The sequence below is a fragment of the Engraulis encrasicolus genome, chromosome 11 (assembly GCF_034702125.1).
Source record: "Engraulis encrasicolus isolate BLACKSEA-1 chromosome 11, IST_EnEncr_1.0, whole genome shotgun sequence".
NCBI classification, from domain to species: Eukaryota; Metazoa; Chordata; class Actinopteri; order Clupeiformes; family Engraulidae; genus Engraulis; species Engraulis encrasicolus.
Window position 1 is genome coordinate 37,592,905 of NC_085867.1, and position 27,357 is coordinate 37,620,261.

The 27,357-nt window shown below is 45.7% G+C and overlaps 1 protein-coding gene across 1 annotated transcript in view; it reads left to right on the forward strand.

Annotated features, from left to right (window-relative positions):
* Positions 1-17,173, forward strand: part of LOC134458312 (A disintegrin and metalloproteinase with thrombospondin motifs 19-like) — a 158,965-nt gene extending 141,792 nt beyond the window's left edge. The window contains exon 23 of the mRNA XM_063210547.1: positions 16,985-17,173. Coding sequence (XP_063066617.1) covers positions 16,985-17,136 — 152 coding nt within the window. The 3' untranslated portion in view covers positions 17,137-17,173. The remainder of the gene's footprint in view (positions 1-16,984) is intronic.
* Positions 17,174-27,357: the final 10,184 nt, after the last annotated feature.

Below are 27,357 nucleotides of genomic sequence, written 5' to 3' on the forward strand. Positions count from 1 at the left end.
TGTACTGTATGTTTATGTCTGTTCCCCCAGATGTGACTTAAGCCTGCTTTGAATGTGCATTGAATTGAAGGCGTCTGACGTTATACAAAGCAGCCCATTTGTCTTCTTCCCTCTTTGTCTGAGTGCCTTGTACGATGGGATTACCGGTGGTGTATATAGTGCTTTGAGTGTTTGCCTGTGACTTAAGCTTATTGACCTTGTTGTGCCTTTATTTGAAAGGGAAGTTAAGAAAGACAGGATGTTGAGTGGGAGGGAGAGGAGATTAGAGGCAACACACATCCCAGTATTATAAGACAACAATAATTGTGAACAAGCCCAGGCACATTGAACTGGATAAAATAAGACATAGGTCAGAGGGCTATGTCATTCTTTTACAGTGAGCAAAAGTCAAACCAGAGGCTGGGTCAACAAGGTTAGACAGTAGAGGGTCGTACCAACCCAGCAGCTGGGGCGGGTCGTTTAGCAGTGGTCTCCAATTATTTTTTCGCAAGAACCAAATTATGTAGCGCGAATGAGGGTAAGGGCCAAGCAAATCACCTGACACTATTGCCACAGATACAGTAGCACATCCGTATGTTTTCATTTGTTCCAACCTCATGGTGGGCCAAATGTTTGCCATGCCCGGGCCGGATTGGGCCCAAGGGCCTTTGTTTGGAGACCAAGGTTGTAGAGGGCGCCGCCAACCCAGCAGCTGAGTCAGCGAGGTTGAGCAGAGTGTGCTGCCAACCCAGCTGTAGGGTCGGGGAGGTTGGATAGAGGGTGCTGCCAACCCAGCAGTTAGGTCTTGGAGGTTGGGTACAGGGTGCTGCCAGCCCAGCAGCTGGGTCGGGTAAGTTGGGTAGAGGGTGCTGCCAACCCAGCAGTTAGGTCTTGGAGGTTGGGTACAGGGTGCTGCCAGCCCAGCAGCTGGGTCGGGTAAGTTGGATAGAAAGTGCTGCCAACCCAGCTGGGTCGGGGAGGTTGGTTAGAGGGTGCTGCCAACCCAGCAGCTGGGTCGGGGAGGTTGGGTAGAGGGTGCTGCCAACCCAGATGCACAGTGCATTTTGCAGTTTTATTTCAACATTCGGACTAATAGAAGAGTGCTAATCTTGTCACAACCCTGCCCTGACCTGCCCTGCAATCCGACATGCATTGTTGGCCTTGCGTATTCTAGGCCACATTCTCCCTGTGCTGCTGCCATCTGGTGGCCGTGTTTCAGACCTACACCACAACACCAGCAACCAGTCACCAACCATGGCCTGGCTGCAGCTGCTTCCCATTTGCCAATCACCCTGCTTTAAAACCAAGCCAAGAACCATTGTCATTGCAAGATTGTTTGCCTACAGCTCCGGACATTCTCTGCTCTTGCTCATGCCCCGCCAAGTTCTCTGTTTGTGCTCTGATTCCACGTGAGTTTTTGTCAAAGACTTTGAACCCTTTTGGATTTTTTTTGGACATTATTCTGTGACTCTGATCTGTGTTTTTGGACTTATTGCCATACCTGAGCCTTTTGAGTTTTTGCCTGTGATTTTGCCACGTGAGGTTTTTCTCTGTTTTTGTCCTGTTTTTGGACATTTTGGGATTTTTTGCCATTTTCCTTTTTCTGTACTTTTTCTCATTTTTCGCTACCTTTTTGCCACGTGTGCCTACACTGCTTTGAAGATTTTTGTGTTTGCCTAAATATTTTTGCCTACCTGTGCTCTGAACTCTGACCAATTTTTGACTACGTTTTTGCCTACGCCCCTTGTACCGTTGCCTGTGACCTGCCTGTGTCTCGACCCATGCCTGTCCTTGACATTGAATTGCCTCACCCCTGCCTGCACCTTTGCCCTGAAATAAATACACTTTTGATTGACATTTTTGTCTCCTGTCTGCTCCTGGGTTCCCTAGCTCTCTTTGGCCACACGGCCCTGACAGAACAATCTTGCCAACATGAACCCAGCAGACTTGGAGATGGTGAAAAATGCTGTAAAGGAACAGGGAGCCATGCTAGGAACTCACCAGCAAGGCATTGTTCAAGTCAATAATAACCTCGAGACTGTTGCTGAACAACTTAACTCCCTCTCTGCGCAGGTGCAACAACTTTTGTCCAATGCCTCTCAGTCCCAGCCGACCCCCCCACAGGCTAGTGCAGCTCCATCCATGCCGGCCACACCCTCTCCATTCAGAGAACCTAGGCTTCCAACTCCTCAGCCCTACGATGGTAACCCCGACAACTGCCGTTCATTCCTCTCTCAATGTTCTTTAACCCTGGAGCTCCAGTCTCTTGCTTTCCCCACAGAACGTTCCCGAGTAGCCTTCCTCATAACCCTCCTCACTGGCAGGGCCCGGGAATGGGGTACTGCTGTCTGGGACGCCAATGCCACCTGCTGCTCATCCTACAAGAGCTTCACAGACGAGATGAGAAAGGTATTCGACCGCTCCCACTCAGGCAGAGAGGCTGCAAGAGAGATCATGGCTCTCCGTCAAGGTACCCGTTCTGTTTTTGATTATGCCATTGAGTTCCGCACTCTGTCTGCCTCATGTAAATGGAATGATGATGCCCTGTATGATGCTTTCCTGAATGGCCTGAGTGATTCGGTCAAAGATGAACTTGTCCCAAGAGAGTTACCCTCCGAGCTTACAGAACTCATGGACCTGGCTGGACGCATTGATGCTCGTATCAGGCAGAGGAACCGGGAGAAGACTTCATCCTCTCTTCGACTGGGTGTGAAGGCTCCTCCACCTGAATGCCCTCCTCCTGAACCAATGCAGATTGATCGTGCTCGGGTTACCCCAGAGGAGCGCCAACGCAGACGAGATACAGGTGCCTGCTTCTATTGCGGAAAGGTGGGTCATTTTGCTCTTACCTGCCCCCTAAAAGACAAAGCCCGTCAGTGAGAATAGGGGTCCTGGCGGGCGCGACCACTGACCCTTACCCTGTTCAACGCTCCTACCTCTCCATCTCCCTTTTACATGAGGACAAGAGTCATGCTCTTCAAGCTCTTATTGACTCAGGTGCTGACCGTAACTTAATTTGCTCGGCTACAGCACAAAGACTAGGAATTCCTTTATCCCGTCTTGAGAAACCCCTCTCTGTCCTAACCCTCAATGGCAACAGCTTGGGCACAATCACCCATAGAACTATTCCTGTCACATTAAGAGTCTCGGGAAATCACTCAGAGTTGATCTCCTTCCACGTCATGAAAGATTCCCATGTCCCCATAGTTCTTGGATTCCCCTGGTTGTCAGTGCATAACCCCCACATCAACTGGTCTGACAACAACATCTTAGGATGGAGTGCATTTTGTCTATCCTCATGCCTGGGCTCTGCTTTCACCACTGTTCAATCCCCTCCAGCTCCTGAGGAGTTTCCTGATCTGTCAAATGTCCCCAAGGAGTATCTGGACCTTAAGCCTGTGTTCAGCAAGTCCCAAGCTGTGTCCCTGCCCCCGCATAGGCCTTATGACTGTGCCATAGAGCTCCTTCCCGGCACTTTTCCACCCAAGGGCAGTCTGTATTCTCTCTCCCCCTCTGAAAGAGATGCCATGAAAAAGTATATTACAGACTCTCTAGCTGCCGGAATCATCCGCCCGTCGTCTTCACCTGCTGGAGCTGGATTCTTTTTCGTGGGGAAGAAGGATGGGTCCCTGCGTCCATGCATTGACTATCGAGGGCTAAATGACATCACGGTCAAGAACAGGTACCCCTTACCCCTCATGTCTACTGCCTTTGAAATCCTCCAAGGGGCCTCTGTTTTTTCTAAACTTGACCTAAGGAATGCCTATCACCTCGTCAGAATTAGAGAGGGCGATGAATGGAAGACCGCCTTCAATACCCCTACGGGTCATTATGAATACCTGGTGGTCCCTTTTGGTTTGACTAATGCCCCGGCTGTTTTTCAAGCTCTTGTCAATGATGTACTGCGAGACTTCCTGAATGTTTTTGTTTTTGTTTACCTTGATGATATCCTTATATTTTCACCCTCCCTTGAAGCCCATAGGCACCATGTCAGGCAAGTTCTCCAGCGGCTGCTGGAGAACAAACTTTTTGTAAAGGCGGAAAAATGTGAATTCCACAGAGATACTGTATCCTTCTTGGGCTTTGTCATCTCCCCCTCCAGGATACAGATGGACCCCCTGAAACTGAAGGCAGTTAAGGACTGGCCCACACCCCCCTCAAGGCGAGCACTCCAACAGTTCCTGGGATTCGCAAATTTCTATCGGCGGTTCATCAGAGGCTACAGTTCCGTGGCTGGACCTCTCACCGCACTCACGTCCACCAAGACCTCCTTCCGTTGGAGTGGGGAGGCTGAGAAGGCATTTGCGGATCTGAAAAGTAGGTTCACCTCTGCACCCATTCTGACCATTCCTGACCCGTCTAGCCAATTTGTTGTGGAGGTTGACGCCTCTGAGTCAGGTGTGGGGGCCATACTGTCACAGAGGTCCTCCAAGGACAACAAACTTCATCCATGCTCCTTCTTCTCTCACCGTCTCTCCCCTGCAGAGAGGAATTATGACATTGGGGATCGGGAGTTACTAGCTGTCAAGATGGCATTAGAGGAGTGGAGGCATTGGCTAGAGGGAGCTAGCCCCCCTTTTATTGTGTGGACAGACCACAAGAATTTACAATATCTATGTACCGCCAAGCGTCTGAATGCTAGACAAGCAAGATGGTCTCTTTTTTTTTCACGGTTTAATTTTTCTCTCTCTTACCGCCCCGGCTCCAAGAACACTAAGGCTGACGCCTTATCCAGACAGTTCTCCTCAGCTTCGGAACCCCACTCTCTGCAGACCATCCTTCCTTCAGGATGCTTGGTGGGGGCAGCCCTACTGGGGATTGAGGTCATCGTCCAAGAGGCCCAGAACCAGGAACCTGGACCAGGTAATGGACCCTCTAACTGTCTTTATGTGCCTTCAACTGTCCGCTCTCAGGTGCTAGAGTGGGGACACAGTTCTAAGGTCGCCTGCCATCCTGGGGGCGACAGAACCATGGCAATGATCGAACAGCGTTTTTGGTGGCCATCTATGAAGAGAGACGTTCAGACGTTTGTGGCTGCGTGTGATGTCTGCACCAGGAATAAGTCAGGTAACAGGCCCCCAGCAGGTCTGCTGAGGCCTCTCCCTGTGCCTCATCGTCCATGGTCACACATTGCCGTGGATTTTGTGACTGGGCTTCCCAAGTCTGAGGGCAACACATGTATTCTGACTGTGGTAGACAGATTCTCTAAAGCTGCTCACTTCATAGCTCTACCCAAGTTACCCTCGGCTAAGGAGACTGCTGAACTGTTAATCCTCCATGTTTTCCGTCTGCATGGCCTACCCACTGACATTGTCTCCGATCGGGGCCCACAGTTTTCTGCCCAGTTCTGGAAGGCTTTCTGTAAACTAATCGGTGCCTCTCCCAGCTTGTCCTCAGGTTTCCATCCTCAGACCAATGGACAGACAGAGCGGGCAAACCAAAAGCTGGAAGTTGCACTCAGGTGCATGACCTCCCGGGACCCCGCGTCATGGAGCAAGACGCTACCCTGGGTTGAATATGCGCACAACGCCCTGCCTACGTCTGCTACAGGCCTCTCCCCCTTCCACTGCTGCCTGGGGTACCAGCCCCCGCTGTTCCCCTCCCAAGAGGAAGAGGTCGCCGTCCCTTCGGCTCAGGCCTTTGTGCGTCGCTGCAAGTCAACGTGGGCCCGAGCAAGGGTTCAACTCCTGCGTTCCGCTGCTGCCTGCAAGCTTCAGGCGGATAAGCGCCGGTCCCCAGCACCGAGGTACAAGGCGGGCCAGAGAGTGATGCTGTCCACTCGGGACCTTCCTGTTAAGACCACCTGCCGCAAGCTGCATGCAAGGTTCATCGGCCCCTTCACGATCACCAAGGTAATCAACCCATGCTCTGTACGGCTTCGTTTGCCACTGACTATGCGCCGCATTAATCCCACGTTCCATGTCTCTCAACTCAAACCCCTTGTCTCGAGCCCCCTATCCCCTGTCCCTATCCCCCCCCCTCCTCCCAGGGTGCTTGACGGCGGTGAGGTGTTTGCTGTGAGGCGGCTCCTGAAGGCCAGGCCGCGTGGCAGGGGTTTCCAGTACCTGGTCGATTGGGAGGGCTACGGTCCAGAGGAGCGCAGCTGGGTCCCTGCCCGGTTTGTCGTGGACCGCACCCTGATCGCTGACTTTCACCGGCAGCACCCTGAGGTCCAGGCTGGGACGCCTGGTGGCGTCCGTAGGAGGGGGGGTCCTGTCACAACCCTGCCCTGACCTGCCCTGCAATCCGACATGCATTGTTGGCCTTGCGTATTCTAGGCCACATTCTCCCTGTGCTGCTGCCATCTGGTGGCCGTGTTTCAGACCTACACCACAACACCAGCAACCAGTCACCAACCATGGCCTGGCTGCAGCTGCTTCCCATTTGCCAATCACCCTGCTTTAAAACCAAGCCAAGAACCATTGTCATTGCAAGATTGTTTGCCTACAGCTCCGGACATTCTCTGCTCTTGCTCATGCCCCGCCAAGTTCTCTGTTTGTGCTCTGATTCCACGTGAGTTTTTGTCAAAGACTTTGAACCCTTTTGGATTTTTTTTGGACATTATTCTGTGACTCTGATCTGTGTTTTTGGACTTATTGCCATACCTGAGCCTTTTGAGTTTTTGCCTGTGATTTTGCCACGTGAGGTTTTTCTCTGTTTTTGTCCTGTTTTTGGACATTTTGGGATTTTTTGCCATTTTCCTTTTTCTGTACTTTTTCTCATTTTTCGCTACCTTTTTGCCACGTGTGCCTACACTGCTTTGAAGATTTTTGTGTTTGCCTAAATATTTTTGCCTACCTGTGCTCTGAACTCTGACCAATTTTTGACTACGTTTTTGCCTACGCCCCTTGTACCATTGCCTGTGACCTGCCTGTGTCTCGACCCATGCCTGTCCTTGACATTGAATTGCCTCACCCCTGCCTGCACCTTTGCCCTGAAATAAATACACTTTTGATTGACATTTTTGTCTCCTGTCTGCTCCTGGGTTCCCTAGCTCTCTTTGGCCACACGACCCTGACAAATCTTGACTCTATGTGTGACGCTGGGGTATTCTAGCTGCGGTCTATGGGATGTGGCAATTGCAGCAAGCCCTTCTACTGTACTGTACTACTGTGGGCCAGGCCAGCCAGGCGGGATGCAGCTGCGCTGGGCTGCCTTCTCCTCCTGCTCCCCCTCACCTCCCTCTAGCCCCGTGGAGTGGAGGGAAAAAATAAGAAACTGAAGGGCAGTTTGCGCCAAGAGACTTACCACAGCTGGCTCTACTTTAACTCTCTCCCTTCTCCTTCTCCTTCTCCCCCACCATCACCATGCACACACACATGCAGACACCTCACACATGCACGCACGCACGCATGCGCGTGCACACACACACACACACACACACACACACACACACACACACACACACACACACACACACACACACACACACACACACACACACACACACACACACACACACACACACACACACAGCAGACAGCTCTCTCTCTCTCACACACACACACACACACAGCAGACACCCCTCTCTCTCTCACACTCACACACACACACACACACACACACACACACACACACACACACACACACACACACACACACACACACACACACACACACACACACACACACACACACACACACACACACACACACTCCAGACTTCTCCCCCTCCAACTCAGCATCTGGAAAGTGTGTGGTGTGGATTTAACCAGGATTCTCTGCTCCCATTGCCGGGTCAAACCAGGGTTTAGGGACACATAGTGTAAACGAGAGTATACCATCGTGTCATACCAATTTGCATTTGTAGAGTTCACATGCAAACCCTTGAAAGTCAATTTTCAGAAACATGTGGAAGTTGCTTTGATCACATTTTCCCAAATTACCTCTACCTGCACCTTATATCCGGTTTTCAAGTAAAACTAAATCAAGTCAAAAATGCTATCCAAATGTTGGTGGAATGACATTGCGGTTTAGTGTGACAACAATATCCAATGGACTTTGTAGGTTTTGTTTCTAAGTAATTCTTGTCCTACATGCAGATCGTGTGAAGGTGTCCTGCTTTGCTTCTCGATGGACAATTAGACATGTAGTAGCATTCATTCTCTAGCCAAGCCATGCCCTCCTAGTGACACAACACCTTCGGCGCTGCTTCTAGTCAGGCCAAGAGCGATGTAAATATAGTTTTTTAACTCCCGGAAAATAGGGAACTCCACCTGCTTTGTCAGGAAACAAGCAACCAGTAGCAAACCAATGGAGGCGGGTCAACCACGCCGTTTGAGAAATGTCAATTGTTATGCTCTTGGTCAGACCAAGTCTCGAAGAAATGTGAAAGTCGATGATAATCAGGCTATTCATTCTCTCCTCCCGTCTTTAAATTTTTTTTAAACATATGTGCCAGTGTGTTCCATGGCATGGCGACCGGGCACCGTGCCCACAGCCAAATCCCCTTAAAATGTTTATGTCTGCTAGAGCCGTTGGCACCCTCATACCTGCTGTGGAGTGTGTACATGTCCCTTTGCAGCTGGCCACCTGTCTTTTGTCACTGCTGTAATTGCCAATGGGACCTCAGTTATGTAGGCCCTAGTGATTCCCCAACCCAAGCCTTTTTGTCCATACCCAAGTACACCCTAAACTCATGTTCGTTTTTTCTACCACAATGTGATAGTGAATGTTACAATTTCATTTTTCTATGCATCTAGTGTTGCCAGATTGGGCTGTTTCCCGCCCAATTGGGCTGCTTAGGATGGCTGTGTGCGGGTAAAAATGGCATTTAGCAGAAAAACCCGCCCAATTTATGCCATAGAAATCAATAGAATTGGGCGGGAATTTGTGCTTCTAGGCGGGTTTTGAGCATTTTTGGGGCTGGAAATCATCAGCCTCATCTGGCAACCCTGTATGCATCCCCTGCAGTTGACTTGCGTATCAAGAAAAAGAAAGAAAGAAAGCCCATTGGGAAACTCCAACTCCCATTGTCATTGTGACACAGCACTCCACAGCACACAAGTGAACACTGCACACTGCACACAACGAAATTGCATTTATGCCTCACCCGTGCAAGGGGGCAGCCCTCAGTGGCGCCCCATGGGGAGCAGTGCGGTGGGACGGTACCATGCTCTACCCGGGCGCCGCCCTAGCGGTGAAGCAGCGCATTCGGCTCGAATCTCGAACGAGTTCTGAGGTCTATGGCAATCAGGCAAACCATGCTCAGGGTACCTCAGTCATGGAGGAGGATGGGGGAGAGCACTGGTTGATTACTCCCCCCACCAACCTAGCGGGTCGGGAGTCGAACCGGCAACCTCTGGGATGCAAGTCTGACGCCCTAACCGCTCACCCATGACTGCCCTCACCCATCCTGCCTAGTGCAATGCTTCCTGAACTCTGGGTTGGGACCCCTTGGCGGGTCGCGGAAATACTGCAGGGGGGTCGTGATGCGGACAGAAGGAAATTTCCATAAAAACAGGAAATCCACAGGTTAACAGATCACAATTTCATTAATTAGTAGTAACAATATTAGTAACAGTATTCACTCGTATAGTTACTAGATTGATTTGCATGTCCTGTGAATTCAAGCAATGTTAGCGGACACACTGCTAATTTAAAATCTAGCAATATTAATGGACAAAAAATAATTATTCTTAGGTCCAAAATTGGCGCTGTGGAAAAAGTTTGGGAACCGCTCTGACCGACAAAGGCAAAGAGCAGTAACTTCATGTTTTTGTCACACTGAAAATGGTAAAACCTCCTTTAGCTTGTGACAACAGTGTCCCGTTTTCGAAATATTGCAATATGTCAAATTTGCAGTACCTACAATATCAAACCTAATACCAATCATTTGAAAGCCTTTTTCTGTTGTTGTGTATGTGTTGTGTGTATGTTGACATAGTTACTGTATTTTACCTTTGTAGGGCAGCAGTGCCTTAGTGTTTCAAGACTACACATAGCCTACCCCCCCCCCCCCCACACACTTGGGAATTACTACTGATGTAGATCACAGGCTCCTCATTACCCCTTAGCCTAGACTAGCATAGGCCACATGTGCCAGCCCAGTGCACATGTGTTTCGTGTGACACACATAAACACCATGGCGATGACCAAATGGGGGCAATGTGCGAAGCCGTAAAGCCCATTATGCCAAATAATGGCCAATCGGGTCGCACGCACGCACGCACGCACGCACGCACGCACGCAGACACACACACATACACATGTACGCATGCATGCACACACACACATACACATAGAGTAACCTTTTGACAACCTGCAGGTCTGCGCAATTGGGAAGGATTTAACAACCTTTTTTGCAAGCTGTGTGGGATCTGAATTGTTAAATCCATGTGATATAGTCACTTAAATACTACATACTGTGAAAGGAGTTACATACTCTCTAATCGTAGAGTGCATTGCTTAAACTCTTAAAATCTTTTAAAAGCTGAAATTCCTCAGGCCCTTCCGTAGCATTATAATGCCCATCGCAACAGTGGAATAAAATGTGATTAGCTGAAAAACCTTAAGGATGATTGTACTACACTGCTAGCCTAGGACATTAGTAAGTAAGCAAGTCCTTAGTAAGTCCATAGTAAGATATTACAACTTGGTCTTTGCCATTTTGGAAGCAACAACCTTATACCGTAACAGGAGCCACGTCCTAACCATAACGTTAATGTCAACTAGGGATGCAAATTATCGATTAATTCATTAATCATTAGTTGATAGCCTTATCGATCGACTTACGATTAATTGATAAGCGGCGTTCTCCCCCCAAAATCTCAATGTTTCTCTAAAAAAACCTACTAAATCTAAAAGTTATAATTTAAAATTGAGATAAAATACCACATTTAAATCACTCTTCACATGCCCATTTCACCTGGGTCTCTCTCAGTTGAATTGTCGATTAATTGCGATTAATGTTTTTAAATTGATTAACGCATTGATCGATTAAAGTCGATTAATCGAATAATCGTTTACATCCCTAATGTCAACCTCATTACACTTCCCTTTGTGCTCAAAGGAAAACACGGGATAACGAATAGTGAAAATGCCCCTCCTAAACTCCACGCAGCAACACTGTTGAGTACCCTGACCTTGTTATGGCTTTGGTCTACATACTCTATGTGTAGTTTATTTGTCCATCTATGTATGTGCAATTTATAGCCTGATACTAGCCCCTAATAGCCTCTCTTAGTAGCCTGTGTCATAGCCTGTGTCTCTTTATCTATGGCAAAGAACACCAAATACTACTCTTTTTTTCATTTTGTTTTAAAAGCCTCTTTCATCATTCATCATTTTTTAAATAGTAGCCCCAGCTTTTATTTTAGGAAATCTGTAGTGCATTGTAGTCACTTTGGTCATGTCATCTAACATGCATCAAGTAATGCAATGTCATGACAAGATGGATGATAATAACGTACATCTTCCTTCCTCTCAGGCTACATAGCACTACTGTGATCTGGGTTGAGCAGATGGTTCTTCTCATACTGACACTGAAAGCCCCAAGTGTCACCTGTGAACACTCTGTATGTCACTGGCAGCACACTACGTCACTTAGAGAGAATCTCCTTTGCTCTTTTCATCCTCTTCCTCTTTTCTTGTACCGCCTCCCCCTCCTCCTCTACCTCCTCCTCCATATCCTCCCTCCTTCCTCTTCTTACTGTTCTCCTCCTCCTCCTCCTCATCTTCCCCACCATCCTCATTCAGTCTTCCTCCTCCTCATCTTCCCCACCATCCTCATTCAGTCTTCCTCCTCCTCCTCCTCCATGTCCTCCTTCCTCCCTCTTCTTACTGATCTTTTTCTCCTCCTCTTCCTCCTCCTCCTCTTACTCATCATCCACCTCCTCTTCCTTCTGTTCTTCTACCCCTTCTCCTTTCTCACATCATCCTCTTCCTCTTCTCCTTTCCCTCCTCCTCTTCCTATCTTCTCCTCTTGCCACTGCTATCGTCTCCTCCTCTTCCTCCTCCAGGTCCTCCACTTCCTCCTCATTTTGCTTCCCTCCCTTCCTCTTCCTCTTCCTATCTCCTTCTCCTCCCCTTCCTCCTCCTCCTTTTCCAATCTTACTCCACCTCCTCCTCCTCCTCCTCCTCCTCCTCCTCTGCCCCTTGCTCCTTTTCAAATCCTCCTCCTCGTCCTCCTACTCTGTCCTCTCCCCATCCTCATCCTCCTCCTCCGTTTGATCTCCTGGTGGTCTGATGGCTGTGCTCATTGACCCCCATGATGTTTACGGTCCCCTCGTTTGGCTTTGTGGGTGCGTTAACCTCCATAAGTATGTCAACACGCTGCCAGGAGGACGCCCGTGACGGCCTCCTTCAAAGCCTGCAATCTGAGCCTGCAGACCACGGCATGCCATGGAAGCCAGATAATATAACGTTGTTTGGTTTGGGGAGGAGATTTGTGTGTGTGCGTGTGTGTGTGTGTGTGTGTGTGTGTGTGTGTGTGTGTGTGTGTGTGTGTGTGTGTGTGGTGTGCGTGCGTGTGTGTGTGTGTGTGTGTGTGTGTGGTGTGCGTGCGTGTGTGTGTGTGTGTGTGCGTGCGTGCGTGCGTGTGTGCGTGCGTGCAGGCCCACCGACGGGGGGTTAGTTGTCCCGGGCCCAGGGAGATAGGGGGCCCAGAATTGGGTTCCCATGACATTGAATATACACTCGCCTCCAAAAGAGTTGTCGCGTATCCCATCTGTTTGGAATAACTGCTAATAACCTGACTTTCAATTAATCACTTGGCTTCAGAAGTCACTCATATGAAAGCTACAACCCTCCCGAATGAAAATGTATGTACAAAAATAAATTTCATGCACCAAAGAAAAATTGACCCTTTATGAAACACAGACAGGGCAGATTTTCACAAGACAAAAGTTTTGTCGCCTATCGAACATAATGTGAAAATGTGCAGATAAGTCACTTCAAAACACTTGAAATACGCAGATTGGGTGTCATACTTAATCACTGAATCACTGTCACCTCTCCAGAAAATCAGCTTTGGCCTTAGGTGTATGTTTAGGGTCATTGTAATCATGGAAAGCAACACAATGAAAATCAATGGAGTTCAATGAGAGATGGTGACATATTCGCTATTCGTAGAGCAATACATGTTTAACTTCATGATTTAATAAATGATAAAAGCCCTCAAACACCTGCAGCATGCATGCAGCTCCTCATAAGAGCTGTATCTGTACCATGTTTCACTTTATGCACCATTTCTCTTTTTTCATATTCTTCATGTCCAACACCATATACAGTAGTTGTGATGCTATCAGTTCTAAAATGGTTGATCTTGGGATCTTGGCTTTAGAGTATGAGTCCCATTAGCCTTCATTTTTGTCAGAATTAGGCCTGACATACTATTGGCTGGCTTTTTGAGACAGGACAGTGAGAGAGACTTCTTTGGTGTTAAAGATGAAGAATTTGGAAAAAATACATGGTGCCTAAAGTCAAACATGGGAGGGATACAGCTCTTATGTGGAGCTGCATGCATGCTGCTGGTGTGTGAGGACTTTTATCATTGATTACATCATGAAGTTAAAAATGTATTGCTCTACGAATAGCAAATATGTCACCATCTCTCATTGAACTCCATTGATTTTCATTGTGTTGTTTTCCATGGTTACAATGACCCTAAACATACACCTAAGGCCAAAGTTGATTTTCTGGAGAGGTGTGAGTGAATCAGTGATTAAGTATGACACCCGATCTGCGTATTTGAAGTGTTTTGAAGTGACTTATCTGCTCATTTTCACATTATGTTCGATAGGCGACAAAACTTTTGTCTTGTCAAAATCTGCCCTGTCTGTGTTCATTAAAGGGTCAATCTTTCTTTGGTGCATGAAATTTATTTTTGTACATTCATTTTCATTCGAGAGGGTTGTAGCTGTCATATTAGTGACTTCTGAAGCCAAGTGATTAATTGAAAGTCAGGTTATTAGCTGTTATTCCAAACAGATGGATAGGCGACAACTCTTTTGGAGGCGAGTGTATTGGATTCAAATGACTTTGTCCTGGGCCCAGAAAAAGCTGTCAGCGGCCCTGAATGTGTGCGTGTGCGTGTGCGTGTGTGTGCGTGTGCATGTGTGCGTGCGTATACATTGGATAGCGGGCCCTTTCAAATTACTTTGTCCTGGGCCCAGGAAAAGCTGTCAGCGGCCCTGAATGCGTGCATGTGCTTGCGCGTGTGCGTGCGTATACATGTGTGTGTGTGTGTGATGGAGAGTAACTGGTGAATGACTTCTTCTGGATCCAAGTGAGCAGACAGGAGATTAAAGTCCCATGTCTGCTCGGCTCTGCTCTGCTCTGCTCCGTCCTCATCAGCTGTGGCTGGCTAAGTCTCCTCTCTGCTGTATCACAGGGGCTTTGGGGCCTAACAGTCTCACAGCAGGTGTGAGCCCATTTGTAAATTCCTTCATGTGTGATTCTGTGGTCCCCTTACTGTAAATCCACCCCATTCCCTCGTTTGCGTTATAAATGAACTGCCTGTGCGGTGGAAACCCATCGGGTCGTTTGAATGGCTTGAGTAGATTTTGATTAACAGTGAGTCTCTATACATTTTTTGTGTCTTGCTATGAGTTCAATTGTAATTTTTTTTGGCATTATGAAGGCACTTTCAAAAGGGCAAACATTCTTTGCCTTCATTATCTGTTGCTGTTACAGCCGCTGCAGATGTTGAGGAGGTTGTTTTTGGTGTGAATACAAAATATCCTACTCATGACTGCCATCTGCTGGTGAAAGGGTTGCAATGCAAGTGTACATCAAATCCACACCAATGGATTACACTGTAAAACAAAGGATAGTTATGGATTAGGATAATAGGGAGGGATTCCTTAGATTGTTGAATATTGTATGCTGTGTTTTGACGTCATGATTATTTACAGTACTTACTGTATTTCCGTATGCCCTAACCGCTGCATGACACTTAAGTTCTCTCCATATTAAAGTGTTACTTTAGTAACTTGAAAAAATTAATAATAATAGTCCACAACATCAGGCAGCTTCAAAAAAAAGTATTTTAACTACATGTGACATTTTGTGCAGCAGCCCTCATTAGATGTAAGCGTTGTTCAAACTAACACCTAGCGGGTCATATGGGCCCTGGCTGTTCCACTGGTGTTAATAAGCAACAGTTCATCCCCAATTATCATCATAACATTACTTTGGCACTGTAGTAACCCTTTAACTCCTAAGTGCCTTTCACCTTTGAGTGCCCTCCATCTGCTGCTCTGACTGACCTTCGGTTTCCTGTTCAAGTGTATTAACCCTTCCATTCCCTGTGCCTGATTATGATGGTGTGTTGGAAAGGTTGTGTATAACACATCTCTAGTTCAAGCAAAGATTTCCAACATTGTTACCAGGATTATGCAAGTTACCCATTCAACAAATTGGGACCAATTCCGGTCTCCTAAATCAGTGCGACTTCATTGAACTACATTCACTTTCTGAACCCCCACTAGTCTCCTAAAGGAAAGGGGCATTGCAGCTTTATGATGGCAACTTAGAAGTATTCAGTATTCAGAAGTTATATTGATTCTGGAAGAAACTCCAGTCCTCATGAACTGTCTCTTCCTTATCAAACGTCTCTGGTTCAAGTATTTTGTTCAAGTCTATTAACTCTTACAATCCTGGTGCCTTCCTACCCTTAGCTGATATAAGTAACAGTTTCATCATTTGCATAGAACACATCATCAGCCCCTAGGTGCCGGAAAGGGTGATGCAGTGGTGCCTTTGCATCCCCACTTATGGGCTCCCTGAAAGGCTTTCTCAACATTTACTGCAGACAAATGGAGTGCAGTAGCAGTGCTATTGATAAAGAATAAATAATCAAGAAAAAAAATGCTCCACCACTGTAAAACTCGTTCAGGCGCCCTCTCATCAACCATCTCTGGCCTAAGTACTTGTACAACTGTATTAGTAATGGTTTCATTCCCTGTCTTTTCTTACTTTCAGCAACTCTGATGTTTAAGCTGGTGTAAGGCCCATCTTAATCTCATGCAGAGCATTTATTATAACCTTGTTGTTACCAAAATGGTTATGACCATGTCTATTAATATGTTGTATGACTCTCAATAATGTCATAGCTACTATGTTTTTATGATGTAATAGACATTTTTCAGTAAATAGTGAGTCGGGTTGCCGGTGTCCTGTCTATATGAGCTACCCGTCGAGATGTGATCCTTTTCGCTACTGAGCATGCACACGCATGTGCACACCCTCGCGGCGGATTTCGCGGGTGATTTCCCATCGAATTGTGCTACCGCAGTTTACAAACTCGAGATGGCAGGAAGGATCATATTGAAAATATGATTCCCATAATTGACAGAGATCTGCCAAAACAAAGCCACAATATGCTATCTGCTATCTTGGAATCTCTAAACCGCGCTTGTTTATACCCATAGCACAATTTCATATGTCAATGTGGCCTTGCGAGACAGGCCCAAGTCACATTGAAACCAAACTAACTGCAAATGGCTTCATTAAACAACCCGTAGCCAGGCCCTGATCCCAAACACTTTCTCCAGTCCGAGTCCTGTATTTGCGCAAACTCAGCTCAGTCTCTTTCATATGCACGTTTCTTAACTTGCTCAAACGAGAGGCTCACGTTTTTTTAGTGGTCAGCAGCCGCACGTTCTTATTAAACTCTGCACGAACGATTGCACACCCCTGTCCGTGAAATAAATAAAGTAATGGTTATTAAGACAGTCCTACGAGGACCATGGCCGATTGAAACGTCTTCCACGGAAAATCAAGGTAGCTCATTTAGATGAGGCAGCGCAAATCGATAGAACACCACTATCGAGTAAGGCTACCGGTCGCTCATCTCGACGAGGCAACTCATCTTGACAGAACACCGGCAATCCCATCTGCACCAAAGTTCTACATATCTGTTGATGTGTATAGTATTTATTGACTCACAGGGCCTGCACTAGTTCCTATGTGCCTAGACCACTAGTTCATTCAAAAATGGCAAATAAAGAAATTTGACCTTGAGTATTAACTCTCCCATTCTCTGATTCCTTCTCGCCCTCAGCTGCTCTGACCTTCAAGTGTCTGCGGGACCAGTGGCCGGTGTACTGCAAGGTTATCCGAGAGAAGAACCTCTGCACGGACATGCGCTGGTATCAGCGCTGCTGCGAAACATGCCGGGACTTTTATGCACAGAAAATGCAGCTGCGCAGTTGACGTGTGCTCCCCCACCGCCCCCTCACCCTTGTCCCTAGTCCCCCCACCCCCTTTCACCCCTCGCCTTTTACCCTTCAACCTTGAACCTTAGCGCCCCCAATCTCTCCTCCCCCTCTCCTCTCTCCGCTCCCAGTCACTCCAAGACAGTCAGACAAACAGGGTCTCCCGGGCCCTCCCTTAGCCCTCTAGAGGAACCCCTGCCTTAGTTCTAGAACTGCAACCTTCAGTTCTAATGCTGGTATGAATGGGTATGGGAAGATCTGCAAGACGTCGTCTTGTCAGAGCAACCTGTAGAACCATACATGGAAGGTAGAATGACGTGCATCCCAGAGGGTTCCTCTATGTATATGCGGTCAGAACCTTGTATACAGTACGTTAGAACCTCCAATCCAGGGTTCTTCTTCTGCAAGGCACTGCATATGGCCAAGTCACAGTTCTCTGTCCCTGTTTGCTGTTCCTGGGAGTGCAGGGCCAAAATCACACAGGCCCCCTTGGACTGTAAGCGCTTGGCATTAGGTCTGACTTTGGACACGGTCACTGCTTGCCTGAGATTTCGGCTCAAACAGAGCATGCGATGGCTTTACAGTAAGTCAGGCTCGCTCTGGCGTAACATAAGCTCGTATTATTTATTGTGGAAATCGCTTGGCAGTGACAGATGTGCGCACGTACGTACTGCAGCTCCTCTGAATGAAATCCACGGCCTCTGCTCTTGACAGGCAGGCACACCTCATCCTTACAGAAACTGTTGAATAGATTGTGCTGCAACTATGTCATGTCCATATAGGGTAGCACTTTAGAATAGGGTTTCCATGGGGGCTCCTAATGCAGGCCTAGCTGGTTGTATAAGTATAGTGTTAAATTAATTATTTTTCTATTCACAAATGTATCATCCAATCACTATAAGGCCTTTATTATTATTTATATAATCCCAATAAGATTTTAGTGGGGCCTTGATTTTGCTCAACAAATGCCTTTCGTCACTTATACAAATATGAATTTGTGATCTTAAAGTGTTAGGCAAAGCTGTGCCATAAAAAAAAAACAAATAGTGGTTCTGAGCAGCTACAATTCACTCTACTACTATGCTACTATGATCATTATCATCATCACTATGGATGTATACAGTACCACTTGAAGTACTAATGTCTTAGAGTGTAGGTTTGACCCCTTGCATTATCTCCTCACAAAGATACACTTACCCATGATGGGCAAGTTTGCTTTAGAATCGAATGATGATCCAAGTGCCATTCCAAACCACTGTACTCTGCCAGTACATACCAGACTCTTGTTGCACTTTCTTTTTGGCAAAAGAGACATACTGTGCATGTGCAGATCAAGGTATAGAGCATCGTAGCAAAAGGGCGCAGTCGTTGTCCCGCCTGGCTTTGAACCCAAGTCTACGGGTTAGCTAACGTGTGCTCTAACCAAAAGATCCAGGCCGACTGGTATGACAGTCAGTGCACATCCACGACCATAGTGATGGTCACTCCATCACAAGCATGTACAGTAATACCTACAGTGTAGTCACTGAGTTTGACCAAATGCCAAGCACTAATGTCATAATCCCCAAACCATGTCACCCCTCTCCTCCTCTCCCATCCCCTCCTCCCTTATTTATGACTGATGCACTACTCAATGAAGCATCACCCACTACACACCCCCATGCAGACTAAACACGTCACCTGGATAAAAGAAGCACTGTTGTATTTATGTATATTTGTTGCAATAGAACACACGGTTCTTTTAGCTATGCATTATGGGTAAGCAAAGCGATTTCATGGGACACCACGTCAAAGACAAATAGCTGAACACTCGTGTCACTCCCTGCGGATCATGGTGATCCACGGGTTCACTAGTCATCATGTGTACTGAACTGTTTTCTTTTTTGTTTGTTTGTTTGTTTTGTTTATTTTTTCTTTCATGTTTAAGTCCTCAGAAATACTGAATTGGTGCTAACTTTTGGTTTTGTTCACTTTCTTCTGTTTTTGCATATAATTTTTTGTTGTCATTCATATACATGTATACTGATAGCAGTACATTGGATGGACAGTCTCTCTCAAGAAGCTAGTAAGTTAAAGGGTGTCACGATGGTGTATTCCATGAGAGTAATTCATATGCCCACCATCCATCGATGGATGACGGTAGGCGTGTCTGGATTGTGGGTTGGACGTTAGGTGTGGTGGATTGAGGGCTGTCTTTTCATGTGTTGAAGTGAAAACCCACCTGGGAACCTCAAACTCCCATTGTCACTCCACAGCACATATTGCACACTGCATACAACAAAATTGCATTTATGCCTCAGCCGTGCAAGAGGGCAGCCCCCAATGGTGCCCTAAGGGAGCAGTGCGGCAGGACGGTACCCTGCTCAGTGTACCTCAGTCATGGAGGAGGATGAGGGAGAGTACTGGTTAATTACTCCCCCCACCATCCTGGCGGGCCGGCAGTCGAACCAGCAACATTTGAGATACAAGTCTGACACCCGAACCACTCACTCTCGACTGTGCATATACGCGGTCTGATTGGCTGACCGTTCCGTTGCAGCCTAAAAAGTTGAAAATACTGAATTCTTTGGCAGAGGCAACCGAACCAATGAAACTGACAACCCCATGATGCCTTTTGCCGCCCCGTGCAGTCAATAGGTTCTGACAGCAGACCGTGCCCGTGTGAACGAAGGGTTAATCTTTATTTCTCTGTATTAGTGCACTGTACATAAAGTGATCGAGTGACCATCTCAGATACAGCCATTATCATTCAGATGACACTGTCAGACATATTCCATATTTCCATGCATTTAAAGGGGAGACTCGGAGCAGATGGGTTTGATGGCTGTGGCAAGGGAAGTCATACACTGAATCAATACAGTCTCATCAGGTTTTATCCCACACAGGACACCTTCTCTAATTGCTAAGATCTGCCATGCGTGGAGATTTAATTCAGCTGCAATAATTTATCTATATAATAATGTCACCTAATGGTCCCTACTCCTTTGTGATATGACAAGGTGCAATTATCACTGTAATTCAACCCCATAAACCAAATGAGATATCTGGCCAATTGAGCATTTGAAACATCTCACACACAGTCATGATGTAACGTTCAACAGTCACATTATCATAATTAGTTTTAAACAATTACCGCTCGCACCTCATTGGTTGGCTGTGGGTCATATTCACATGTAATGTGGTCACTTTGACAGTGTTGTTAATTACCCTAGAGGTAAGTGTGTGTGTGTAAAAATGGTCCCCACTCTCTTTCCGTTAAAAAGGCATTACAATAGGCCCTGCCGTGGCCAACCCGTAGGGCACTAGTCTACCATGCGGCTGACCCGGGTTCGATTCCCAGCCCGGCTCATTTGCCGACCCCTCCCCATCTCTCTCCCCATTCGTTTCCTGTCCACCTCTCAAACTGTTCTGTCAATTAAGTCGTAAAAGACCAAAAATAGATGGAGAGAGCTACTTAGGATCCTTCATAAATAAGGAGCTACTTTACAAGTTTCGCTAATCAAGGGAACATAACACATAACACTCATATTGTAACAGATGATGAACATGAAGTATTAACTGCTTACGTGGATGCAGTGTCGGAGCAATTGCACACTGGGCCCCAGGGCAAGACATTCATAGGGCCCCCCATGGGGCCTCCCAAGGTCACAGTAGGGCTCCCACCACCAATACGGAAGGGCCCTGGGCCTCAGGGCAAATGCCCTGCTCGCCCTCCCTATAGCTCCGCCCCTGTGTGGAAGCAAAAGCATGCTGGCACTATTTTTCCCCGAAATCCCCTTGACATCCACGAGATCTGAAATTGGATTGCTTACTCGTTGACTCATTTTGTATCAGAGAGCCAACAGAGGCTATGCTATGACTACACTACATTAACATGTTAACGAAACGTTGTCATTAGCCTGCATAAACAAAATGGATTTTTAATGTTGATAAAATCAGCGCAATTACTGAAATTAATCAAGCATCACATCCGATTACAAAATAAAAAACATGTGCGCCTCGCTTCCATGAAAACACAATATGAGCCAGCTAAAATACATTTCAATTATGCATGTACCTCTATTTATTAAAGATAATAATTAGGTCATTAAAATTCATTGCCGATCAGCTAATCTTCATTTCACTACAATAAACAGTGAAATGCACCTCATTCACAAAGGCTAAAAAGGGATTATGTTATATCCTCTCCTACCCTACACAAGAGCCTGGACTTTGAAATAAAAGCCCAAAAGCTAAATGGTGCTTTCCCGAAAAGGCCAACCTCCATCTATATCCCACAGAAAGGTTAACTGAAATGGGGCGAGGCTCTATCTACTATACCCAGGCTCATTTTGGGAGGAGGAGGAAAATTGGAAGATGATCCAATTTCATCTGTGATTGAGCCCCAAGCCATCAAGGCTCATCTTAAGAGTTTCTCTCCCAGAACACACTCTAAAAATGTGCTGAAATAGTTCTTTACATTTCTGGATGCTCCCATGGAGAGTAAGCTCAAACTTCAAAAATAAATGAATAAAGAGGCACTCATCAGATTTCTTTTTTTTTAATCACCTCACTCACATGAGTGCTTCTTTATTAATTTATTTTTGAAGTTTGAGTTTATTCATCGACAAAGTTTAGCACCCAGTGTAGTGCATTTATTTGTATAATTATATGTTGAGTGCGCTTCCTGATCTTTCTACCCATCAACAGTCAATCATTTGGGTTGAACAATTACATCATGCATAAGGCTGTAAATGAGAGCAACAGACCCAAATGGGCTATGCTATGTCCTATCAGCGTGGTTATTTACAGAACCTTACCAGTAGAGTGCACAGTGGGGTTTTTTTGTCATTTATTTCCGAAACTTACAGTATGTTGCCCATTCAAAAATCTCATCTTTTTCATAAATATATACTAGCACCATCTAATTTTATACATGCATAGGTGGATCTTCCACATGTCCGAGAGACGGGGGAGGATCAGAAAATGACCTTGCGTAACAGTGTAGTGCCCTACCCTTTGTGTCACGTCGGGGCCGTTCATTTTGCCATTTTGAGTGACCTGTCATAAACATGTTTGACTGCAAAACCTACAGTATTCTGGTCTTTAATGGTTCATGGAGGTATCTAAAAGGCGTTCATCAGGGGTCTCAATGTTGAGAACCTTGGTGAATGAATAAGCATCTTGACACGGACCTTCTAAAGAACCAGAACTTCTAAGCAAGAACAAACAAACACAGTCTGGAGAACTTTCACCCCACCACAGCCCTCAGCTCTCCTCAATCAATGGTGCCGTTCATCCAACAGTGAAGACTTTATACATCACCCTCTGCTAATGAAGTTCTCATCATTTATTCTGTACAACAAACATGGTGCTAAAATATAATGTAATAGTTATTTTATTTGTTTATTATGTTTGAATAATAGGTATTCTATATAATCTATATATCATATCTGCTATGGTGCTTCATATATGTACATGTCACATGCGCTGCATTGTAAGACGGTTGTGCTTTGGACAGACTGAGTTATGCAGGCATGATGACTGACTGGTCAGTGGTGCCTAGAAAAGTGTACTGTATTTGATTTGATCCTAGTCATGTCATGCCGTGTGTTATGTCCACTTGAGCAGTACTCTGTGTGTGTGGGTGTGGGTGTGGGTGTGTGTGTGTAGGTGTGTGGATGTGTGTGTGTGTGTAGGTGTGTGTGCGCGTGTGCATGCCTGTTTGTGGATGCTTGCGTGCATCTATTACGTGTGTGTGTGCATGTGTGTGTGCGTGCGTGCGTATGTGTTCTCCATCAGTACTGTAGGAGGCCTTGAAGGCCCAATATGTCTCTTATGTGTAAAATGTATTTTTATTACAGTACAATGGTGCTATAAGCTGCAAGCTGCTTTTCTCTCGTTTTTTCTTATGGAGTAGACATCATTCAGCTATAAAGGAAACAGTATCATTCACTCAAATATGCAAACACACACGTGCCAGTTCAGTTTCACACTTCACCCTGTACTTGAAGATGAGAAGGATAAGAATGGGGATTTCTTTTTTTATGTTTTACTGTTGTTACTTTGGGAAAAGAACACTGTACATTTTAACACTGATTTGCTTTAGGTCTTCACGTAAGGAAACCTTTTTCAGTGCCATCAGGTCTGCCAACTCACAAGTCTTATAGCGTTTTAGTAATACTCAGTGTTCCTCTTCGGCCGATCAGTTAGAAAGTACTGGATCTGCGCGTTCATAAAGACATGAATGCTCCTATTCTGTCAATCAGTTTAAAAAGTACTGGATCTGTGCGTTCATAATGTCAATGTCATGTCATGTTTTTTTTCTGTTCTCTGCTGTTAAAGCTTGCCACAGCTGAGGACTGTGGTTCCTCATAACTAAAGCATATGATGTAGCAATGCCTCACATGATACAATTATACACAAAAAATGCCAAAAAAAATGTTGTTTCAATGCGTTCTGTATGAGTCACATGACTTTTTTTGTTTTTGTTTTGATTTTTATTAAAAAAAAGTGAGTTTCAACTGATCTCTGGTTCCAAGTCATTGGTAGCAGTTGTTGGTGGTGTGAAACAGTCATATTTTAATCATGCACACCCCAGTAGTCTTAACAGGGCTAGTGGGAAAAAAAACAATGACATGGGGGGAAAAAGAGCCATGGGGGCTTGAAAAATCTCTTAATGATAAAAAAGGAAACATTCATTGGCAATCATTTGAGCTTTTTTATGGGGTGAAAACATGATACACTTTAGTATCTGTGAACATTTATGTTATAACAACTCATACAACTCCATAGGCTCAGGGCTGGGCTTGGGGAGAAATAGGGCCCAGGCACTTTTGGCTCAAAGGGCACCCCCCTAATACGTAATTACGAGCGCAGAACTGATTCACCAGTGGGCCCTGCACCCTTGTGGGCCCCTATTTTCAGAAAGGGCTTTTTTTCTACATTTCTGAAAATAGGAGCCCAGGAGGGTGCAGGGCCCACCGGGAAATGCCCAGTATCCCAGATGGCCAGTTCAGCCCTGCACAGGCTTATTATTAGCATCATAACCCCATTGGCACTCTAGATATTGTTGAGCCACAGACCTATTTAATTCTGTCACACTTTTAAAGTCAACACGAGCTTGAATTATTTATAAGGTCTGTCTCTTGGGCCCTTCATTGTTTTTTTTTTGTCTGATGTGGTGTTCGTTTTCTGTTTGCATAATGCCTCACCACACGTCTAGTTACCGTATCGCTAACAACAACGACTCCACACACTGTGGGCATATGAATTCATAATGCTGGAATGGCCTGTAACGACCTCTTCAATGACACTGGAGGATAATAGGCAACATACTCACAAACATGATACACATACTGACACAAAGGCTGAAAACACAGACACCATGAGACCTGACTATCTATGACTTATGATAGGCCCAGCCACTATGGACCTTACACATCTAAGAATCCTGGTCCTAACCTACGTTGACCTTATGACTCTACATTCTCTGTCTATCTCTTCTTCCTCTGCCTTCCTGCTTTTTCTGCCTCTCCTCTATACCTCTCCTTTTAAATCTATCTCTAACAATGTTTTTTTTTCCCATTTGTTAAGCGCTTTGAGTTACATGCTTTGTATGACACAGTGCTATACAAATACAATTATTATTATTATTATTATAAATTATTATTATTACCAGTACATACATATGCTACAGTATTCACAGTGGTTATGAAATGCTTACACATATTGCTGTAATATACACAATGCCTAGATGATTTGGATACAAATAAAGACGTAGTAAATGAAGGATGAATCACTGCACGCTGGTATTCTTTGTTGTTAGTTTATTTGGTGAACAACGCGTTTCGCTGATGCTTCATCAGCTTCACTCTCTCACAAAAAGACGTGTTGGAGTTATCACCTATACTGGGCAACATGCATTAAGCCATGGGGTAAAGGATGACAATTGAAATAATGCTACAACATTCAAAAGCTATGGAACAAAACATGTGAAATGATATAGGCCTATAGAAAAGTATATAATACTGGTATATATAAACACTAACCTTCCTGCACCAGTTGAGTAGGCTCAAAAGGAATCATACAGTAGACCAGAGATCCCCAAACTATACGGATACGGATACGGCCCGCCTTGCCAATTTGACTGGCCCTCCACCTCTCTGCACCTCACCATTTGAACTGGCCCAAAGAAGCCATCCTCACAGAAAAAAATAATGATGGAATATATATTTTAAATATTTTATTTTGTTTATCAACAAGCCTTCCTACAGGTTCATTTTCACTAACCTACTGTGAATCACCAGAAGTTTCTTGTCTTGATAGTTTCTCATCTCACTGTAATATAAACAGGCCTGCCATTTCTATTGTATCACTCATAAACCGTCAATCCACATACTTTTCTAACCTTTCCTTGCTATTTTTACATGGTTATTAGAAATTAAAAGGAATACCTGTGGTATTTCAAACTGAAAAACATGTTATGTACTCACTTCTTTTGCAAATCACTTGTAATGATGAACTATTTTGTGCTAGAAATTATGGCTATAACAGGCAGTGGGCTAGTATACAGCCCACATGATTGATACCGGCCCCTGAACACAGTCAGGAAAGATAATGTGCCCCCCAGAGAAAAAAGTTTGGGGACCCCTGCTGTAGACTAACCTGATAATGTAGCTCAGTCAGGAAGTGCCTCCAATAGTTGTAAGAGAAATAAAGCATGATGTTGCACGTTTTGTTATTGACCCATATGGCCAGATTTGGCTATAAAACAACAACAGAAGAAAGCTGGTGCAGCAGGGATATCTTCTTCTTTTTTAAAAAGGCTGTATACAATGTAGGTGCATTAGACTAACGTTTAGATGACACAGGGATCTACCTCAGGTGCTGTTTCCACGTAGCAGGACATTTTTTAGCAGGGTATTTTTTTCTCCTGTTGAGGTGTAAACGCAACATGTGGATAAAAATAAATCCTCCATTGTAACGAATGAGTTTCAGCCCCCCTAAACAGGACATTTTTTTTCTCCTGCTTTTTATACCTGGATTTTAAATATCCTGTTACGTGGAAACGGAAGGCCAAAACCAATGCAAAATCAATGCATCCAGGAGAAAAAAATATCCACATATAAAAATATCCAGCTACGTGGAAACAGCACCTCCGAATCTGTATTGCAGGCTGTATTTCTATTGTTTTGCAAGACATTCTAAAAAAAAAAAACACCCAGACTTTAATTTTCAATAGATGTCAATACAATATGACTTGGGCAAAACATTCCCCCAATAACTGACTGCACGTTAGTTTATCAGTATTTGTCTGTGAGTGAGAGGCCCGTGATGATAGTGTAAATGTGTTGTGTAATAGAGGGCTTGTGTGTATGCACCCGCCTGGCAGGGTGTTGGTGTCTCTTTCTGGCCTCGTTGGCACTACGTACGGCCCTAACCAGGCCAATCCAGCCCGTCTAGAGTTACACACACCTGCCCAAAGACACCTGGCTTATCCTCAATTATTAATGGCCACTATGGGTTACGGCTGAGTCACACACACACAAACATGCGCGCGCACGAGCACGCTCTCTCTGTCACACACACACACACACACACACACACACACACACACACACACACACACACACACACACACACACACACACACACACACACACACACACACACACACACACACACACACACACACACACACAGACACACACAGATCACCATCATCACTATTACTTCACCCCACAAGCAAACACACACACACACACACACACACACACACACACACACACACACACACACACACACACACACACACACACACACACACACACACACACACACACACACACACACACACACACACACACACACACACACACACTGACGTGAGTCCCTGACTCACTCCGTCAGCCTCTTCACTCAGTTGCAGGAGATCACAGATGCAGTGCGGCAGTGCAGAGTAGAGTTGCCACTTCTTTCTAACAACAACAACTGGATATTTCCAACTCTATCAACCTTTGTGCTTGTAAGCAATGGCGTGCTTCATCCAGTGTCCAGGGAAGATGCATTTTCCCCCTGGAACAGACCATTAAAAAACGGGACAGCCGGGGGGAAAGCGGGACAGGTGGCAGCATTAGTGCCGTGACCAGGTGAGTGGAGTGCCAAGCCAGCCTTACTGCACCTACAGGAGCGCACCGTCATGGAAGTCTCGACCGTGTCCAGAAAAAGCCATGGCAAC